The 18,273-nt window shown below is 37.2% G+C and overlaps 2 protein-coding genes across 10 annotated transcripts; both read right to left on the bottom strand.

The window, feature by feature from the left end:
* Window positions 1-750: 750 nt before the first annotated feature.
* LOC131312468 (F-box/LRR-repeat protein At4g14103-like) lies at window positions 751-10,691 on the bottom strand. 2 transcript variants are annotated; one of them, XM_058340227.1, is made up of 5 exons: window positions 10,245-10,385; window positions 3,629-3,698; window positions 1,521-2,466; window positions 1,246-1,392; window positions 751-1,166 (listed from the first exon to the last, which is right to left on the bottom strand). In XM_058340227.1, the coding sequence occupies exons 3-5, from the start codon at window positions 2,451-2,453 to the stop codon at window positions 861-863; spliced, it is 1,386 nt and encodes a 461-aa protein (XP_058196210.1). In that variant the 5' UTR covers window positions 2,454-2,466; window positions 3,629-3,698; window positions 10,245-10,385; the 3' UTR covers window positions 751-860. The 2 variants fall into 2 exon arrangements, with proteins under 2 accessions (XP_058196210.1, XP_058196209.1); XM_058340226.1 differs by lacking the exon at window positions 3,629-3,698 and having other exon boundaries at window positions 10,245-10,691.
* Window positions 10,692-11,103: 412 nt separating this feature from the next.
* On the bottom strand, window positions 11,104-18,158 carry LOC131312466 (F-box/LRR-repeat protein At4g14103-like). 8 transcript variants are annotated; one of them, XM_058340221.1, is made up of 6 exons: window positions 17,937-18,080; window positions 14,280-14,447; window positions 14,022-14,079; window positions 12,018-12,978; window positions 11,741-11,887; window positions 11,104-11,664 (listed from the first exon to the last, which is right to left on the bottom strand). In XM_058340221.1, exons 3-6 carry the CDS (start codon window positions 14,045-14,047, stop codon window positions 11,353-11,355), a joined length of 1,446 nt encoding a protein of 481 aa, XP_058196204.1. In that variant the 5' UTR covers window positions 14,048-14,079; window positions 14,280-14,447; window positions 17,937-18,080; the 3' UTR covers window positions 11,104-11,352. The 8 variants fall into 8 exon arrangements, with proteins under 8 accessions (XP_058196204.1, XP_058196202.1, XP_058196205.1 ...); XM_058340219.1 differs by lacking the exon at window positions 14,022-14,079 and having other exon boundaries at window positions 12,018-13,672; XM_058340222.1 differs by lacking the exon at window positions 14,022-14,079.
* Between the last annotated feature and the right edge of the window lie 115 nt (window positions 18,159-18,273).

Genomic DNA, 18,273 nt, shown 5'->3' with positions numbered 1-18,273 from the left:
TTTTTTCTTTCTTTCAAAGTTGGAGAGAGAGAGAGAGGAGCTACACCAAAATAAATTGTAGAAATTTCCTTTCTCCCTTTGCTGTATGCTACAAGCTCCGTTCAACCATGTCTTACGATCTTCTACTGGATTCCTAGTCAAGTGTGGATTCGTGGTCTCCTTATTCTATTTTACAGCCCACTTTTTTTATTCTTAATGAGTGTGTTGAAGTAGTCAGGTTAAAAAAAAAACAAGACAACTAGCATTTATGTCGCGAGAGTTAAGATAAAACTCTAGTTATGCCTCATAGGGTTTTGCATTTGAGGAAATATGTCTAAGTTTTACTGTTTTAGGAATATGATATCCATGAAAGAGTAAACAAATGCAAGAAATGTGTTTGACTACTTACATATTAATAGGCGGTGGAATTAGACCCATAAGATTAATCGAGTTAAGATGCGCACGTAAGCTGACCTAGAGACTTGAGCTATAAAAAAAACATGACTATTTCACGATCGCAACTAGCACTTTACATTGAGAAATTTAATCCACGCGAAGTTCCAATCTAAACAACTGCAAGTCAGCTGAAAGCCTGAAACACATAGTAACCGAACAAGAACTACAGAGAAAGTTGTTTTTCTCTCTTGTCTACCAAGAGATAAAAGACATACAAATTGCCAACCGAGGTTTCATATCATGCAGGAATCGAATGCACGCCGAAACGGAATCACGTTCAACTACCAGCTCGAAGATCCAACTTTAGAGGATCCATGGAACCAAAGACCAATAATTACTAAAGAAATTGTTCAAATAACATCATTGTCTTAAAGCATAGAAAGTGCAGAAACAAGTTTAGAGTGCAGATCTCAATATCTCACGAATTAACAACACACGTTTTTGTCGGTGTATGTAATTCGACAAGTTTTTGAAGCCCTTTGAAACTTTACTACCTTCTCGAAGAAATTCCACTTTTCCTCAAAAGTTAGATGGCAAGCATAAATTAACAACTCTTTCAACACTTTGCCATTTTCCAGAAAATACTTTAGCAGCTTCAGCTCATCGTCTTCTCCCTGAAATAGAATAACTTCTAACTCTTCAAGTTTTGACAATAAACAAGTAGGCGTCCTTTGTGGTTCAACCCAGCTGAATTCATGAACCAAATCATCTTCTTCTTCAGATGCATGATTCTGGGGAAAAGAGAAAAGAAACGATCAGCAGCAGCGAATAAGATCCTCAAAATTGGTACTTCTTTACGCATGATCTCACCTTACTCAGTACCAGAGTAGCCAGATTAGGAGCGCTACCGAGCAAGTCTGGTAGCCGCCTCCAAGAATAGCCATTGGGAACAAAAAGCTTCAAATGGATCAAATTCGGGAAAAGTGGCAGCTTATTATCATCAGCAAAGTCGAGAACCTTAACCCATCAAAAAGGAAGAAATTAAGTTCAATATTCAAATGATATATAAGTTCAATATTCTACAAGAAATTATTCGAAGAACATCCTGAAAGAACTCATAAAAAAGGAAGTTCAAACTTACTTACCGCCATAGTTGCTGTATGTAGAGTAAGAAACTTGACATTAGTAATTCCTTCCAGAAGCATAAATATTTGATTAGCATGTTCCTTCATTCCTATGGCTTCAATAAAGCGGTCTCCAACATCTATATATGCAGAAACTAAGGAGGATAGGTTCTTCAGAGAATAGCAAGCCAAATAGTCATCATCAACAATCAGGGCTTCAAGAACTGGTGCATTAACGACAATCTTGTTTGTGGTAAGCACAAGCCCATTCTCAAAAAATGCAGCCAAGTTAAACTGTAATCTCTTCAAAGCAGGGGCACAAACATTAAATACGATATCTTCCTCACTCTCCATGTTGGCGCTAATGTACAAATCCTCAAGCACGGGGCAGCTACTAAAGAGCTTCTGTGTAATGTCATTGCCCGGATAATCAAGTGAAACGTGGAGGTCCTTGAGATTTGGCAACCAAACAGAGCTTAAGGGCGTATCACACACAAGTTCACTTACAAGGCTTAACTGTATCAGTGTCTTGCAAGTGAAGAGTTCCGAAGGCAAGCTAATATGCCGGTGTGGGAACATTTGGATATCAATCACTCGGACGTGGCGCATAATGGCAACTCTTATCCACTCACACAAATGAGATACTGCAATTCCTGAATGACCTCTGACAGAAAATCTTTCTATAGATGGCAATTTGTGGAGGAGAAGTACACGATCAACAAAATTCATGAAACTTGTGTCATTATCAGGAATGGTATTTGCACTCAACCATTCATCAAAGTCAAGACTCGGGACAAAAGACCATAAATCCTTCCATCTTAATGATAGAATGCTGGTTCTGACCGCATATTTGGTTGGAATCAACGAGAGAATGTGGATAAGAAGTGAATCTGGCAAGCTGCTTATTCTATCTTCTCCATCTCCAGTGTTGACATGCTTTGACATTGAAGTCATGGTTTGTATGGTGCTTTTACAAAATAGAATGGAGAAAATTAGATTCAGCTAACTATATTTTTGTCACCAGTAATTCAAACCAAAAAATCAGAGTACCCATCTAGTTGCTTTCTAAAGAACTGTAGGAACAAAACATGAGAGAGAGAGAGAGAGAGAGAGAGAGAGAGAGTCCAAAATATGGAGATCTATGTTACACGGACTTGGATGTGGGTGTTGGGTGCAAGTATGAGTCCAAAGTGTTGGATTCATCCAAATTCCATCTGAAGGAGGCAGGGAAACGCTAAACAATCATATTTCCTAGTACTTACACATAATTTTCCAGGCTAAATGGTGTTTATAAGGTGCCTTGGCAAAATGTAAGAGTTATACATAGTTTATGGTAAATTCAAATTACCAAACATGGTTGCTAGGTGAATGTTCAACTAAACACGTCGGATATGCATCCCATGTCCTTATCAGAGTTACCCTTGAAACATTTAGAAGAGTCCCTTTAATAGAGATGGAGCTGATGACCTATTGTCTGGAGAAGCTTGAAGAAGACAAAGCTCCAATTAGATGGCCCATGATTCCTCAGTCACAGTAAAAGAAAAGGACTACAAATCACAATATTGTAGCTATCAATCTCAAGTTAAGACCTCAAGAAAACAAATACAACCATATTCCCAGTTGAGTTTATAATTTGAAGCAACAAAACAAACAAGTAGCACACGTAATGCACCAAACTACAGGCAAGCAGGTTTTTAGACAATTAGCCAAAACTGCTAGAGGCCTAGAGAAAGTGGACGGCTATACAGAAAACTCGGGAATTAAGACCTTGAACTATAGCTTTGGCTCGTCATCAGCTATGACTTTAGATTGCTAATTGGATGTCAGATGAATCCAACATCTGGAAGTATAGGAAAACAATAGATCATTATGCACGCAATTAGTCGCCAGAAGCTACATTGCCTATTAGGCTACACCCTAAAGGGTAAGAGGAAAGTACCCCCACTTGGAAACAAAAGAACGCCAACTATTCAGCAGGTTGAAAGGACTCATACTCTCTTACAGACAACAGTGTTATACTATTCACTGAACAACAACCAAACCAAACTTTCAGACCCAAAAAACTAATTCAAAACAACTAAAACTAGTTGAAAACGGTGAAGGTGAAATTCACCAGAATTAAGAAATACCTGTGCTACCAATATTCCAACTCAAAAGTCCATCAAATTGGCTGCTGAACACTCCCAAAATCTGGAAAATCTGCCAAGATAACGAGGATCTTTAGTCGGTACATTTTACATCCAAAATTCAATGGGCAGAGGGAGGGAATTTGCATTTTGCAGTTTCGAAATCAAAGCAAAACAGTTGGATGGATCTAATCAGCACATTTCACGGAAAAAGAGCAAGATTACACCTCGATCTGAATGCACATGCACAAAATACTTAAGGTCTGGGCTAAAAGAGATAGTCAGCCAGTCTAGCCATTAACTAAATCTAAAAAACACCCACAGAAACGTGACAGAAACTAAAGAAACTCAAAGTTACATTAATTCAATCCACAACACCATGAAATTGAAAGAAAAATGGAGCCGAGAAGGCAAAGATCTATTAGTTGAAGAAGACTGACTCTGCCTAACAATGGTTGTTGGCATCGGATGTATCACACCTTCTGTTGGACAATTCAGAGCAAACCCTCCCTTTCTGGGTCAGGTTAAGAATTAGGGCATCGCGCGACTTAAATAAACAATGACCCAACAAAAATGGAATATTTGGTAAATCTTGGACTAGGTGGAAATAAATATGTTTCTTTAAAAGTCCTCCAATTTTTGCAACCAAACTGAAATAATATTTTGCGAGGAAAAGATTTACATCATAAATAACTCGTACTTTAATAACTATAGCGCATGTACCACTTGAAAACTGTAGGATATTAATAATCATAATGACGTAGCGGAATTCAAGGGAGACTAGTTAGCGTACTAGTCCAAACGAGATAAACAACTTGTCGCAATGAGCAAATCTTGCGCACAAGAAAGAAAGAAAAAATCTATGTAATATTATTGATTAAAAGTTTAAAAGTTGAATAATTGAATAGGTTACAGCCCTTTTTATAAGACAATAACCCTAGAAATCCTACAGTAAAGAAATAATAAATCATGCCAAAACAAGCGGCATTAAATAAAAGATATTTCCTAATTAATTAAAATAAAATCATAATTCTTGTAGACCAAGAATCCTAATAAAGGTAGAAATCAAAATCAAACCGAATACGGAAAGTTAATAATTCTAACCTCAATGAAAATATTCCTAACCAAAATCTTATTCTAAAACAATAAAAATAAAATACAAAAACTCTCCATTTTTGTCCTACATCAGTCTCCTTTTCTTCAAAAGAACTCGACCTCGAGTTCTCGTTGTTCGAAACAACTTCACACGTTGGCACTTGTCTGCATCAATTTTGCACTTCAGATTAATTTTCTCGAATACGAACTTCAACAATGTGCTCCACTTTGCTTGACCTTCAAAATATTCATGTCCCATCTTCCAATAGGTTGCAAGTTGACAACAACAGCATCGACGAAACATGAAATATTTCAACTTCTTACTTCTCCAAAAATTTGTCAAAGAAAAGTTTTCATTCAATAATCTTTTCCCTTCACGTTTCACCTTGTTGACAAGATTCACTAGATGAACATTGGGAATCCATTCAAACTGTTCTACTCCAAAAAAATCGACAAAAGCAACTTTAGTCCTATCAAAGATGCAATTATGTTGTGAATCTATCGTTTGGATATACGCTTCAAATTGATTGTTGGACAATCCGTTTGAAGGTATTTCATTCGACACCCCTGTATTGATGGCGAGACCCTCCTCCTCAACACAAATATTAGTATCAACCATCTTCAATAGACAACTGTTTCGGTCCTCAACAACTTGATCACCAATATCAATATCAATATTATTATTTTTAATATCAACTTTGAATATGACCTCAACCACTGCTTCTATATTATTCGTCTTATCACAAACCTCCGTTTCAATTTTTGGTTTATCAACTTGAATCACAACCTCTTTGACAACTTCTTCAACAATATCTTTGACAATAATGGTTGTATTTTGTTCCTTTGGCCCATATTTTTCCTTCAGTAATTCTTCATAATTCCATGGCAAAAATCTCTCCACCAAAAGTCTTTTAATTCTCGACCATGCATGAATTTGAGGCTTGCCCAATCGATCTCTTGACGATTGTAATTTTAACCACCATTGTAGCACAGGGCCCGTAAGCTTCAATAACAAAAATCTCCACCTTTGTTCAAAAGGAGTTTTCGTATACTCAAAAAAACCATCAATGTCCAATATCCAATCCAAACGATCTTCAAATAATTCAAGACCACTAAATTTTGGTAACTTATCATAATACCTGAAATTTGCTTATTGTTTTATTGACTGATAATCATCATGGTTCTCGAATAGCTCGCCTTCAAATTTATTCCTATTATCGTAGTGATAATAAGAATATCCTCCAGAGACGTTTTGGTGAATAGGTTGGTTGCGGGCAAATCCCTCAACACTGTTCCTATTCTGGTTAGGAGGTTGGCGATGGGCAAATCCCAACGCGCGATCCATCTCAACCCTTTCTCGCCTTTGGTGATTTTGTAGAGTCAACCCCTGCAGCAACTCACGGATCTCTGCGAACTGAGTGCGAGTATCTTGACAGATCTCGTCTAACAGAGTGCTTCGATCCTGCAACTGTGTTCGGTTATGCTCCATCAACTTCCTTAGGTCAGCAAGCCCATGACCAACGTCAATGGGTGTGTCTTCTTCTGTGTTTGGTGCCATCGAACCAGGCAAAGCCTTGCTTTGATACCACTTGACGCGGCGGAATTCACGGGAGACTAGTTAGCGTACTAGTCCAAACGAGATAAACAACTTGTCGCAACGAGCAAATCTTGCGCACAAGAAAGAAAGAGAAAATCTCTGTAATATTATTGATTAAAAGTTTAAAAGTTGAATAATTGAATAGGTTACAGCCCTTTTTATAAGACAATAACCCTAGAAATCCTACAGTAAAAGAAATAATAAATCATGCCAAAACAAGCGGCATTAAATAAAAGATATTTCCTAATTAATTAAAATAAAATCCTAATTCTCGTAGACCAAGAATCCTAATAAAGGTATAAACCAAAATCAAACCGAATACGGAAAGTTAATAATTCTAACCTAAATGAAAATATTCCTAACCAAAATCTTATTCTGAAACAATAAAAATAAAATACAAAAACTCTCCATTTTTGTCCTACATCACATAAGCATTTCAAAAGGCCATATGTGACAGCTTGATACATATTCCACAGGCCACTCCATTACACCTTAAGCTTTTGGAACAAATGGTTGTCTAGGCGTAGAATGTTTGATATGGAAGGTTAAGGGTTCAAGTCCGAAGACATTTGTTTTACGACCAAGATGCTTTTCGTGCGCACCTTGCCATTTTAATGGTCGTCTTCTATTTCCATTGTGTCTCCATGCTTAATAAGGAATTGCACATGTAGGAGGGCATCAAAGCCAATACAAATGCTTGAGGCAAATCATTCAGCCAGCTCTGGTATTTGCCTATTTGGTGGTGCCATCTATGGATCACAAATATCCTTCATCATTAATAAAAGGTTTGCTAAACTTTATGGCAACCTCTGCGTGGCTAACGACATTGCTCATCGATGTTTAGGCTAACACTCACCACCACAGATGTGCACGTGCAACTACAATTTTTTAACAATCGGAATGTAATTACAATACAAGAATCACTTGCTTTTTGTAATTGAACAAAAGCAGCATATGGCCGACATTCTGGTTCTTCAAGGAAATTGATGGCTTGCATAGTTTTTGACTTTCATCAACTTGTAGCTGCTCTTTAAGGCACACTGGGTACATAATTTGGGTATTGAATTGTGCTCGGAAGTAGAATTTGGGCCATTTAAAGCCAAATCTTTCATTTCATGCAATTCTTCAATGAGATATGTGAACCTACTCTAATTCTAGTATTTGAAATTGCGACCAAAACAAAAATTGCGAATTTTGAAAAGTGAAGTCTGATTTGAACAACTCTTACACTTGATTCCAAGAAATGAAGAATCACAAATAAGACGAAAATGAGAGAACAAATGTTGGTCATGGTGGAACCCCATCGCTGCCACACACATAGCCTTCAATCAAAATAAACATGTCCAACTAGAGGGTCCTCCAATGAGCTCAGATACCGACATTCTCTCGATCACAATAGCAAAATACCATTCTCATACTCAATTGGATTTGAATCTATATCTTTGTTTGATTTAGAAGTAGCAAACAGCACGGAAAGGCAAATATATTTCCCTTTCACACTGCTGCTCTATAGAGAAGGGCGAATCCTTTGTCCTCCTTCCTTTTGTCAAGTAGCCAGTAATGATAGTTTCTCTAACTAGTCAGACCACAGTCCTCAATGGCCAGTCAAATATCATCTAGTTTGCTTGAGAAAGAATTCTTTAAAGTCAAGGCTCCGTTTGTTTGGACATAAAATATTTTTGGGTAAAGTATTTTATCCATTTTCCGTTGTTTGGCTAGAAAAAGGAGGAAAATATTTTCAAGGTAAAACATTTTGCACCAACGGGGTAAATTTGTTTTCCTCTAATTTTCGCCGTAAGTCATTTTTGCATTTCACCCCCGATGGTCCGACAATCGACATTTCCCAAAACCATGTATTCCATTCCCTTCTTCTCCCAAATCATATTTGATCCAAAACAAGAGAGAGGAGGAGGAGAGAAAGAGAGAGAGAGCGCTTACTCCATTAAAAAATTTCTAAACCAACAATCTACCATTGTTTTGGAAAATATTTTTCATGTGCCAACCAAACACCGGAAAATAAAAGTTTAAATTTGTTTTTTGAAAAAACGTTCTGCATGAAAAACATTTTACACATTGTAAATATTTTACATCGAAACAAACGGAGCCTAAGTTAATACAACATCTTGAGCAAAAAATAAACTTGTAAAACCATGAATCTGCGCTAATTACTTGCTTTCCCATTTCAGTATACAGCTTGCAAAGCTTCTTCAAATCTGAAATCCATATTGTTTGAATTGAAAGATCAAACCTAGATTTATAGGCTATAGAATACTTCTGTTTCTAATAGGGCTATGATTGACATTTGGGAAACTAAGAACCTTTGACTGCATCAAATATCCTAGACAATTAAGATCAGATATGAGACACAGAAAATAGACCATTATGGGACCCATGAACTAAAACTATTCATGGTGTAGTTACATAATCCTAGAAACTACAGAAAATCCTTGACTCGTAAACCAAACAAACTTTACATTATGTCCACATACCAACTTCAAAGGAAAATAAGCATCAATGTTAACCCCTGACTTCATCATACCTTGTCCTATGATATACTAGATAAGAAATTCACCATTTTTTCCTCTCTTTCTTTCTATACTCTACAAAAACAGTATCTTATTATCTAGAGCACAAGAAGTGACATAACAAGCATTAAGGCACTTTCACATATAGCATATATTACGTATATATGCATGTGTATATTGCAAACATTTTATACACCTGCACATATTAATGTCTATATAAAATCTACATAGTATGCTGCATATATTACATATTGATTTTCTTCTTTTCACATATCTAAAGTTTTTCAATTTTTAATATACTAGATATATCTTACAAGGCTAATAATCATAAAGATATATTTTTAAAAAGTATCCCTACGTATCTGTATCCAATTTATTTATGTTTTGCCACCCTATCCTTAACTTGTTGCATCCATATCCCATATCTCTAATTATCGGAATTGTTCATGTTTTAGGTATTGCAGAAAAAATATCCTTCTAAAAATTTTAACTTGATTGAACATCAATAGCTTTTGTTGAAGATAAAAACAAACCCTGCAAACTTCCAACGTCCATTTTGTTCTCTTCTAATGCAATCGGGTGATATAATTATTAGTGTCTAATCAAGCTAAAAGTTTCTCATCCAAAATCTTTAGAAGCCTAGATCTGACACCAGGTTGGAATTGATAAGGGAGACAAAAGAAGAGGAACAGTGTGAGAAAAGAGAGAGAGTAATTTACTAATTTAGGCTCTTTCCATCTCCCACTAGTATTTATTTATCAAAAGGTCGAAGAACAAAAATCCCCTCAAGAGGACCTCCATGTACGTAACAGAAAGAAAGAATTACTTCTAATAGAAGTGCAAACTACATCAAATCAAGCCAGTGGTGGGCGCAGGATTTGAGCAATGGATGCATGATTTGTACTCAGCAGGGGCTCGAATCACACATATTTCTATATTATATTAGTAAAAAAAGAGTATAGTCCATAATATGTATTGCCACTAACAAGTTTTGAGGAGGAGACAAGATTTTGCGTAGCAACTTTCTGAACTTTATATGCATACCCGTCATTTTAATGAACCTATCACCAAAATATGGTTGGTAACTTGAAAGTTTAGGTAGTTATATATAGGAACTTTACAAACTCTTTTTTCCTCAAGAGACTTGCAGGGCCGATCCTATAGACTTTTTTCCACATTAACCTCAAAAACTAGTACTGTATAATTAGCGGCAGTATTCGGAGCTGTGCCCTGCACCCCCGGCACCCCCTTGCGTCCGCCCCTGAATCGAGCACGTAAAATTTTCTAAAAGGCCTCAAAGAAACTAGGCGAAACTGAAACGAATTGAGAAGTCCCCGTAATATAAAAGAACCAACATATATCAAAGCTAACAAGAACACGGAATTCACTGGTTATAGCTTACCTCTGTCTTATCCATTTTCTTGACTCTGTTTTTCCTTTCGACCAACCTGATCGAACCCTCGCCGTCGCTTCCATTGCAACGGAAAATCCATTGCCGTTGGCGAAAAACTAGCCGGAATTGATCCGTCGCTTTGGCCTGAGAAGTAGCTTAGCAATCCAGGTCTGTGGACTGTGATGCCCTTTTTGTTCCGTTCTCAAATCCAGATATGGGTCTGATTGCAATAGAATCTGAAGTGATCAAAACTGGGAATCGATTCAACAAAATAGTGACCAAGTCGGGTGTGACAATTTTCATCCCGGCTATGGTGCTCACAGTTTGCGTTGTTGTACTGTCTCTCAGTACTGCTTGATCAGAATTCCCCCAAAGCAACATTATAAATTGGTAGGTATGATGAACCATCTTGTGTCTTCATTCTCTCGAATAGAGTCGAAAATGGAAGGAAAAAATAAAAATTTTAAAACGAATGAGGGGCATGCTATTTATAATTATATATAGACCAACCGGTAATTTTACGAACAATCACAGCAGAAAGGGAACACCTTCTGTTCACAAAAGACGCGTCCGTCTATGATACACTAATTGTGAAAGAGAGCCTTGCCGGACGAATTCTGGACAAAACTCTTACTAATTTTCCATTGAGTTGATTTTTTTACGAAAACTCATAAATATTACTCCAGTATTTTAATAGAAATAAGCAGTTCGGATCATATTTTAGTACACGAAATTTCCCTGGTTCATAAAGTCTATGCTTTGTGAACAAGAGAGATGCCTTGCATGTGAATAATTCACGACTGCAACCAGCAGCACTTTACACTGAGATACTAAATCCACGCCAAGTTCCTCTCTGAACAACTGCAAGTCAGCTGAAACATCATAGGAGTATCTAATTCAGGCTAGAAAATATTTGTTCATAACTTGTAAATTCCAGTCAGTGAAGTAGATGAGTCAACCAACTTTTGCATATGTGTAGAATAAAGTCTCAATCCAAGAAGAAAATGACAAAAGAATTTGTGTACAACAAAGTCTCAATCCAAGAAGAAAATGAAATTTGTGTTCACGAATCGTCTTGAAACATAGAAAGTGCGGAAACATATTCGAAGTACACAGATCACAACATCTCAAAACCATCTGGCGAATCGCTGTGTTCAATTTGGCAAGTTTTTGAAACCCTCTGGAACTGTCCTGCCTTCTCGAGGAAGTTAGTTTTTTGCTCAGGAGTTAAATGGCAACAACCAATTAGCACCTTTTTCAACACTTTGCCATTTTCCAGAAAATACTTTAGCAGCTCCAGCTCATGGTCTTCTCCATCAAATCGCATAATTGTTAAGTTTTCAAGGTGTGACAATAAACAACTTGGCGCCTTTTGTGGTTCAACCCAGCTGAAGTCACAGTAATAATCACCTTCTTCATTTGGAAGATCCTTGGAGAAGAGAAAACAAAATATCAGCAACAGCAAATAAGTTCCACAAAAGTCAAACCTTTACACATGATCTCACCTTCCACATTACCAGAGTACCTAGATTAGGAGCGCTACAGAGCAAGTCTGGTAGCCGTCTCCAAGAAAAATCACCGGGAACAATGAGCTCCAAATGGATCAAATTCCGGAAAAGAGGCAGCTTAATATCATCAGCATAGTCCAGAACCTTTATAAAGATAAAATTTCAGCCAACCATAATTGTATTGCAAATGATATATACGTTCAATATTCTATGAGAAATTATTCGAAGAACATTCTGAAAGAACTCATCAAAAAGGAAGTTCAAATTTGCTTACCCCCATAGTTGCTGTATGTAGAGTAAGAAACTTGACATTTGTGATTCCTTCCAGAATCTTGAATAGTTGATTACCATGTACCTTCATTCCAACAACTGGCATACACCAGTGTCCAACATTTATATAAGCTGAAACTAAGGAGGATAGGTTCTCCAGAGAATAACAAGGCAAATAGTCATCAAAAACAATCAGGTCTTCAAGAACCGGTGCATTAATGATAATCTTGTTTCTAGAGAGCACAAGCCCCCAATCTAACTGCTCGAAATCCAGAAATGCAACCAATTTTAACTCTAACGTCTTCAAAGCACGTGCACATACATTAAGAACAATATCTTTCTCATTCTCCATGTTGGCTCTAATGTACAAATCCTCAAGCATGGGGCAGTTACTAAAGAGCTTCTGTGTTATGTCATTGCCCGGATAATCAAGTGAAACATCAAGGTCCTTGAGATTTGGCAACCAAACAGAGCTTAAGGGCGTATCAAACTCAAGTTCTTTTCCAAGGCTTAACTGTATCAGTGTCTTGCAAGTGAAGAGTTCCGAGGGCAAGCTAAGAGGGCAATCTGCAAACATTTGAATATCAATCGCTTGAATGTGGCGCATAATGGCAACTCTTATCCACTCACGCAAACGAGATACTGCAATTCCTGAATGACCTCTGACAGCAATTTTTTCTATAGATGGCAATTTGTGGAGGAGAAGTACACGATCAACAAAATTCATGAAACTTAAGTCATTATCAGGAACGATCTTTGCACTCAACCATTCATTAAAGTCAAGACTCGGGACAAAAGCCCACAAATCCTTCCATCTTAACGATAGAATGCTGGTTCTGACCGCATATTTGGTTGGAATCAACGAGAGAATGTGGATAAGAAGTGAATCTGGCAAGCTGCTTATTCTATCTTCTCCATCTCCAGTGTTGACATGCTTTGACAATGAAGTCATGGTTTCTATGGTGCTTTTACAAAATAGAAAGGAGAACATTAGATTCAGCCAAGTATATTTTTGTCAGCAGTCATTCAAAACAAAAAATCAGAGTACCCATCTAGAACTACTTTCTAAAGAACTGAAAGAAGCAACATGAGAGAGAGAGAGAGAGAGAGAGAGAGAGAGAGAGAGAGAGAGAATCTAACATACGGATATGTGTTACATGCACTCAGATGCAGGTGTCGGGTGCCTGTATGTTTGGGAAGTGCTGGATTCATCGAAATTCCATCCCAAGGACACGGGTACAAGCTAAAGGACTCAAATTTCTCAGTATTTTCTAATTATTTTCCAGGCTAAATGGTGTTGATAAGGTGCCTTAGCATAGTCTGAGAGTTATACATAGTTTAAGGTAAATTCAAAGTACAGAACATGCTTGCTAGGTTAATGTCCAACTAAACACGCCACACACACATTCCATATCCTTATCAGAGTTCAAGTCTCCAACAAGGGTACCCAAAACACTTAGAAGTTTAAGGTAAATTCAAAGTACGAAACATGCTTGCTAGGTTAATGTCCAACTAAATACGCCGAACACGCATTCCATATCCCTATTAGAGTTCAAGTATCCAACAAGGGTACTCGAAACACTTAGAAGAGTCCATCTGTCCATGTAACGTAGATGGAGATGATGACAGACTGCCCCGAGAAGCTTGAAGAAGACAAAGCTGCCAATTAGATGACCAATGATTCCTCAGTCACAGTAAGAAAAGGACTACAAACACAATACTATAGCTATCAATCTCAAGTTAAGACCTCAAGAAAACAAATGCAACCATATGCCCAGTTAAGTTTGTAATTTTAAGCAACGAAAGAGACAAGTAGCACACTTAATGGGTCAACTATTTACTGCTGTTGCCATGTTTTTTTGTTGCCAAAAAAAGTAACTAAATAACTACAGGCGAATTTTCCAAGCAGGTTTCAAAAAATTGGCCAAACCCTCGAGAGGGCTAGAGAAAGTGGACGGATATACAAAAAACTCAGGAAAGGGGATATAAACTGATTCGCTTATAAGACCTTGAACTCTGGATTTGGCTTGTCATATAGCTAATCAGATGTCAGATCAATCCAACATCTGCAAGGATAAGAAAACAATAGACAATTACGCATGCCATTAGTTCCTAGAAGTTACATAGCCTATAATGTGCTACACCCTAAAGGGTAAGAGGAAAGTACCCCCGATTGGAAAAAAATCACACCAAACTTTCCGAACCAAAAAACTAATTCAAAACAACTAAAAGTAGTTGAAAACCGTGAAACTGAAATAAGAAATACCTGCAGTATTTAATTTCCAACTCAAAAGTCCATCAAATTGACTGTGCTCAACACCCCCAGAATCCGCAAAATCTTCCAAGATAGCGAAAGCTACAGGATCTTTAGTTGGTACATTTTACCAACACCAAAACTCAATGGGCAAGGGCAGGGTATTTGCAGCTCCCAAATCTAAGCAAAACAGTCGGATGGATCTAATCAGCACATTTCATGGAGAAAGAGAAAGATTACGCCACAATCTGAATGCACATGCACAAAATACTTAAGATCTGAACTAAAAGGATAGTCCTCCAGCCTAGCCTGCAACATAATCCTAAAAAAAAAAACCACAGAAACATGACAGAAACCAAAGAAACACAAAAATTAATTCAATCCACAACACCATGAAATCGAAGGAAAAATGGAGCCGAGAAGGCAAAGATCTAGAAGTTGAAGAAGACGCCGTAGCCTAACAATTGTTGTTGGCATCGGTGGTACCGCACCTTCTGTTGGATAGTTCAGAGCCAACCCTCTCTTTCAAGGTCAGGTTAAGAACTAGGGCATTGTGCGACTTAAATGAAATGACCAAACAAAATCAGAATATTTGGTAATTCTTGGACTAGGCGGAAATAAATATGTTTCTTTAGAAGTTCTCCAATTTTCGTAACCAAAACCTTGAAAACGACGTAATAGTTTTCAAGAAAAAGATTTACATCATAATAAACAGAGCGCAAGTACCTCTTGTAAACTGTATACTATTAATCTTGAGCCTTTAAAAAGGTCATACGTGACAGCTTGATACATACTCCAGGGGCCACTCCCTCACAACTTAAGCTTTTGGAACAAATGGTTGTCTAGCATAGCATGTTTAATATCGCATCAAATTATTGATACGGAAGGTTTTGGGCTCAAGTACCTTCATGTGTATTTTACCATCATGATGTTTTTCGTGCGCATGTCACCATTTTAGTGGTGGTCTTCTACTATGTCTCCATGTTCAATAAGGAATCGCACACATAGGAGTGCATCAAAGCCTGATATTAACTCTTGAGGAAAATCGTGCAACCAGCACTGGTAGTTGGTGGTGCTATCTATGGTTCACAACTTCACATATATCCTTCATCATTAATATACCAAATGGTTGGCTAAATTTTGTGGCATTCTTTGCCTAGCTCTAGACATTGCTCATCGATGTTTAGGCTAACACTAACCACCACACATACGCATGTGCCACAACTTTTTAAAAGTCATAATGCATTTACTATATACGAATCACTTGCTTTGTAATTGGACAAAAGCAGCACATGGTCGACAGACATATTCTGGTTCTTCAAGGAAATTGATGGTCACATAGTTTTGACCTTTATCAACTTGTAGCTCCATTTTACGGCACATTGGGCACATAAATTGGGTATTCAATTGTGCTTGGAAGTAGAATTTGGGCCATTTAAAGCCAAATCTTTCATTTGATGCAATTCGTCAATGAGATTATTATTATTATTTTTTTTTCGGATAAAAAAAAAGATTATTATTTTTGAATGGCATTCTTCAATGAGATATGCAAATCTACTCTAATTCTAACATTTGAAATTGTTACCAAAACAAAGATTGCAAATTTGAAAAATGAAGGGTGACTTGAACAACTCTTACACAAGATTCCAGGAAAGGAAGAAGCACAAATAAGACGAAAACGAGAGAACAGATGTTTGGTCATGGTGGAACCCCCATTGCTGTCACACTTATTACCTTAAATCAAAACAAACCCACTTGCTACTATAGGGTCCTCCAATGAGTACATATACCAACATTCTCCCGATCATGTTTTTTTTAGATGTAGCCAACCGCATCCCTTTCAGACTGTTGCTCTATAGAGAAGGGCAAATACTTTATGTCCTCCTTCCTTTTATAAAAAAGCCAGTAAACGGATGTTTCTCCAACTAGTAAGTAGTAAGACCACAGTCTCCAATGGCCAGCCAAAGATCATCAAGTTAGCTTCAGAACCAATTCTTTAAAGTTCAGTTAGTAGAAAATCTTGAGCAGAAAATACAATTGTAAAACCAAGAATCTGCATTAACCCCTCTCTTTCCCAATTTAAACCTTGCAAAGCTTTTTCGCATCCAAAATCCATATTGTTAAAATGAAAGATCAAGGTTAGACTTATAGACTATGTCACTATAGAATCCTACTGTTTCTAATAGGACTACGGCTGGTGTTTGGAAACTAAAAACCTTTGACTACATCAAATATTCTAGACAATTAGGATCAGATATGAGACATATAAAATAACCAACCATGGGGCCCATGAACCAAAAGTATTCACGGTGGCATGACATAATCCTAGAGATTACAACACATCCTTGACTTGTAAACCAAACAAACTTCACATTATGTCCACATACCAACTAAAAATGAAAAAAAAAAAATGTCAATGTTGACCCCTAACATCGTTATACCTTGCCCTACCATCCTAGATAAGAAATTCCCTATTTTCCTTTTCTTTCTTTCTATACTCAACACATACAGTAGCTTATCATCAAGAACAAAAGAAGTGAGATAACAAGCATTAAGGCACCTTCACATGAGATGGGATCTACTAAACATATGCGACAAGATACGGATACGGTGGCAAAACTTAAGAAAATTGGATACAGATATGTCAGGGATGCATTCTTAAAAATATCTTTATGATTATTAGCCTTGTAATAGATAAAGCATACTGTATAGATTATAAAAGGCAGAGTATATATACACACTATAAATGCAATATACACCAGTACACATATAAGAGAATATCATAAATGTGTAACATATAATATATACTAAAAGAAGACGGTGTATTCCATTTCTCTTCCCTTCCCTTCCTTGGTCTATCCTCGCCAAACCAAATGGAGAATATTACCAACATAAGTAACAGAAATCTGTGTCAATTCTGTTTATCGAGCAAAACTGCGAGGGCCGTATAATTTGCTCTAGAATTAAAAGGGTCAGTGGAGAAAATGCAACGGAGAGAGCTCACCAATAATCCAAGAAATCACAGGGAATTAGATGGCAGGGCAAAGGGAGTAGGACTCATCAACACATTAAGGGAAGAACTAACCAGGATCCACATCTACCCTAAACTTTCTAACTGACAATCCCCTTTTGAAGACAATTCAATCATAAAAAAGGAGAGAAAATCGCACCGTGGTAGTTGTATGGACCCACGGATCAAGAGAGATAAATAAAAAAGCATAATATAAATGTCAAGAAATCGACCAAACCAACAAACACACTGCGCAAAGAAATCAAGAATGCAGGACACCGGGATTTTTACGTGGATCCCGACTACGTAGTTGAGTACATTTGAGTACATCCACGGCTCGCACCTGTTACATTCGAATGAAGAGAGTACAAGTTACATTGGGTGCTGTGTATAACAATTAGAAAGGATTTATACATTGTAAACTCGGGCTTGCATCACCAATTACCGTAGTACTTTATAAGCGCGACCAAAATCGAATCAGGCTTCACAAGCCTAAAAAAATAACAATAAATCCAGAAAATAACACCTCAAGAGAATATTATTCTCTAGTTAGATGGCTCCGGACAAATTTTGTTTAGTTTCGTTTATTCTGATCATTAGATTTGAACTCATTTTACCGTAATATAATAAACATCGGATTGACTGGTGTTCAAGATTACCTCTGCCATTCTTATTCTTCTTCCCTCTTTTCTCCTTCTCTCTGCTTCTTCTTTCCTCCACTTGATCCAAGCCTCGCCGTCCCCTCCATTGCACCGGGAAATCCATCGCCGTCGGCGAAAAACTTGCCGGATAAGCCACCGGATAAGGAAAGCCTTGTTGGGATCAGCAACCCTGGATTGCTCTATCCAGGTAGGATGGAACCCTTGCAGTAGGATACTCCTATGATATTTTATTTTATTTTATTGCTTGCAATATTTTCATATATAATAGTTTATTTTAGGCATGTTTTCGCTAAGAAAAATGAGTATTTGTTTTTTAAATTATATGTGATATATT

The sequence above is a fragment of the Rhododendron vialii genome, chromosome 13a (genome assembly GCF_030253575.1).
Source record: "Rhododendron vialii isolate Sample 1 chromosome 13a, ASM3025357v1".
Classification (NCBI taxonomy): domain Eukaryota; kingdom Viridiplantae; phylum Streptophyta; class Magnoliopsida; order Ericales; family Ericaceae; genus Rhododendron; species Rhododendron vialii.
Note: the sequence above shows the minus strand (reverse complement) of the source record. Positions and strands in the feature narration are given on the sequence as shown.